Here is a 3247-nt window from a genome sequence, read left to right on the forward strand (position 1 = left end):
CCCAAAAATTTATATTTCATGTTGATAATATATTTCATATCATACAATCTATCAAAAATTTTATACTACTTTTTAATATACCTTAAAATATGTAACATTTTACTTATGTATCAAATTATATTATATTATATAATAAATATTATATATCATAAGATATTTATAACTATGATTTTCCAGTTTAAACATTCTTGAATATATATATATATAAAAGCTAGTTTCCTTGGGGCTAGTTCAAACCGAATCAAGAGAAAGAGTGAATTTGATGGACAAAAGCTTGAAAATCAAACTTGATAACATGTGTAAACATTGCATTATATTCCGCCAGGGCCAATATGATAAATAAGAGCTTTTTCCTCACATCTCCAGAAGAATAGAAAGCCTTATTAGACAGAAAATCAAAGTTTTGCCATCACGATATTAGAACACAGATTCTTCCATGAGAGCATTGCAGCCGGTAAAACACCTTCAATGCTTCCAGATTTGCATGTTTTCACCCTTGTACTTTGCCAAACTGCCGTTTCACCAGGATTGGTGAATTCATAAAGCTTATGCATAAGAGAAGAAGACCATAGCTTGGTTCTACTCCTACATTCTCACAAACTCCCTGCTTATGTGTGAATGAAGAAAGGAATACTGTTCTAGTAATTTGCTGTCACTACACAAAATCTTCTGGAAAAAAATCCATGTCCTCCAATGCACTGTTTCTAAGTTTTTCTTGCAAATCGATGTTCTTGGGCAGTACTATCTCAGTTCCCTGACCTGACATGGAAAAATATCTCTCTAGTAATATCTGCAACCAGAGAGAAAAAAAGAACATCTTATCCTATATTGAGAAAGTTGCTTCATAAACTTACAAAAATGATAGAATTCCCCACATACCACAGCAGCATAGGCATCTGTTTTAGTTTGCCGAGCAGACTTGGTGAGGCCCCTGAAAGAACATGTAGGAAATTATATCCAGATATAGTAAAGACCCGAAATGTTCAATCGCACATATTTGCCAAAGCCATTCATCAAGAGACTAACAACTAAATGTGCATAAGAGAAAACTAAAAATCTTGAATCAGTTGTTTTATTGCATATTAGTCAAAATGACATCATTTTGACCGATTCGAACTGAGCTCCTTCAGGCTCACGACCTTAGCAAGCCGGACACCTTTTAAGATCGAGCTCAAACTAGATAGTACAAAACCCTTGAGACTCAAGCTCAAACGAACTGAGCTGGTAATCAAGCTCGAACCAACTCATCTCAAATCCACCCTAGGCGATATATAATCAAAATAATCAACAACTATTTCATGCAAAAGAAAACAGCTTTTGAGAAATAGTTACATGTCAATCATCAGGTTTGCAGCTTCTGCCGACGTACCATGTTCATCCTGAAGGTAGACTCTCCAGCCCCTATTATTTACAATCCCACAAAAACGATTCAGTTTAAACAAGAAAGAGGGAGTTCTAGTAAACAATTATAAAAATAAATTAAGACAATCACAGGAAAAAAATGCCAAGCAAAATGATATTTCCACAAAGAAGCAACTAAATGCATCAAACAAAATACCCATTAATAGTCAGCCTTTGTTCAAGTACAATATTTGGAAAACAAACAAATCAACAAATTGAAAAAGGGCAAATCTGACCTCTCCGCCGCTCGAACGGCAAGTCTTCCAGCAACACTACGAACTTTGTTGGATTGAGGAGTCTCTTTTCCATCGAAGGATTTAGGAAGCCCAACTATGAATTCATCAACCTCCTACAGTTTCCCATTTGCGTTTGTTATTTGCACAACCATATATAAAAGAATTAAAACAAAATGAATTCGACGCTTGCAGACAACCATCTTTACCTCCTTTTGAGCAATCTCAAGAAGCCGCAACTCAAGCTTCTGCCCCCTCAATTTCAAAACCTAGAAAAAATAAATAAATAAAACAACCCAACACAATTTTCAGAATTTAAAAACACAATCGACCGAAATTAAAGTGATTGATTACCGTTAGTGGACGGACAGAGAAGCCTTTGCTTAGGGCAAGGCCAGTGCGAGAAAATCCCAAGTCGACACCGAGACTGAACCCTCCTCTCCAAAGCGGGTCCCTCCTCCGCCGAACGGCATTCGGGAGAAGGTCGTCTGTGGCCGACACAGCCCTTATTCTTAGTGCACAATTACGGGTTCCAGTCAAGACTAGTCGACGAGGAGAGGGATGAACCGGTAAATTAAGAAAAGGATTCACCCTCAATAAGCACATCTAAGAAGCATAGAGGAGGGGGAGGAAAATATATTGTTATTTAGATTTTATTTTCTATATTTCTTCATTAATTTAATTATGAATTGGTGACCTTGCATTGCATTTAAAAATTTTGTTGTATTCTGAGATTCAAGTCCAGTCCAATACAAACAAATTCTTTGCTTTCACGAAGGCCAAACGACTATTTCCCACCCAAGGTTTAGCGTTTTCTCAAAAGTCCCCCCTTTAACTATGGAAACACCAAACACCCACCCATGGCCGGTTAGATTTAACCAAACCCTAACGCCTGAAAATTTTATCTCCTTTTGCCCCCCTAAACTTTAAAAACTAAAATTTTTCCCCACCCAAAGTTTTAAAAAATGACAGTTTCATCCTAGGGTTTGGTTTTGAAATCTCCGACGACCTCTCCGGCTCCGTTGCTTCGGGAGGGAGCGGCCGTCGGCAACGGAGCCGGAGAGGTCGCCGGAGATTTCAAAACCAAACCCTAAGGTGAAACTGTCATTTTTTAAAACTTAGGATGGGGGAAAATTTTAGTTTTTAAAGTTTAGGGGGGCAAAATTAGATTCTATTTTAGTTTATTTTTAATATTATAGTAAAAATAACGATTTTACCCTTACCACCGTTAGGGTTTGGTTAAATCTAACCGGTCATGGGTGGGTGTTTGGTGTTTCCATAGTTAAAGGAGAAACTTTTGAGAAAACGCTAAACCTTGGGTGGGAAATAATCGTTTGGCCTTTCACGAACTTAAAAGTTTAAAACTACCCCCATGAAATGATCTCTCTTTATTTGTGTACAAACCAATCACAGATGATGATATGTTCTTAATTATATATAAAATTATATATATTGTTTACACACAAAACAAAACTCTTAAATTTATCACTCTAAAAAGAATCAAAACCTTAAGCATGAACCCTAGGGACACTGGTTTCCATGTTGAAATAATGTGTTTCCAAGGGAGAAGGACTATTTCCCACCTAACTTTTGATGCATTTTCAAAATGTCAC

General features: G+C 36.7%; 1 protein-coding gene across 5 annotated transcripts; it reads right to left on the reverse strand.

Annotated features, from left to right (window-relative positions):
- Positions 1 to 274: 274 nt before the first annotated feature.
- Positions 275 to 2382, reverse strand: LOC123215447 (putative pre-16S rRNA nuclease). 5 transcript variants are annotated; one of them, XM_044635539.1, is made up of 6 exons: positions 1989 to 2382; positions 1844 to 1903; positions 1638 to 1750; positions 1370 to 1401; positions 855 to 931; positions 275 to 759 (listed from the first exon to the last, which is right to left on the reverse strand). In XM_044635539.1, exons 1-6 carry the CDS (start codon positions 2238 to 2240, stop codon positions 742 to 744), a joined length of 552 nt encoding a protein of 183 aa, XP_044491474.1. In that variant the 5' UTR covers positions 2241 to 2382; the 3' UTR covers positions 275 to 741. The 5 variants fall into 5 exon arrangements, with proteins under 5 accessions (XP_044491474.1, XP_044491472.1, XP_044491471.1 ...); XM_044635537.1 differs by having other exon boundaries at positions 1333 to 1401; positions 1989 to 2379; XM_044635536.1 differs by having other exon boundaries at positions 275 to 790; positions 880 to 931; positions 1333 to 1401; positions 1989 to 2372.
- Positions 2383 to 3247: the final 865 nt, after the last annotated feature.

This window comes from Mangifera indica, chromosome 5 (genome assembly GCF_011075055.1).
Source record: "Mangifera indica cultivar Alphonso chromosome 5, CATAS_Mindica_2.1, whole genome shotgun sequence".
Lineage (NCBI taxonomy): Eukaryota > Viridiplantae > Streptophyta > Magnoliopsida > Sapindales > Anacardiaceae > Mangifera > Mangifera indica.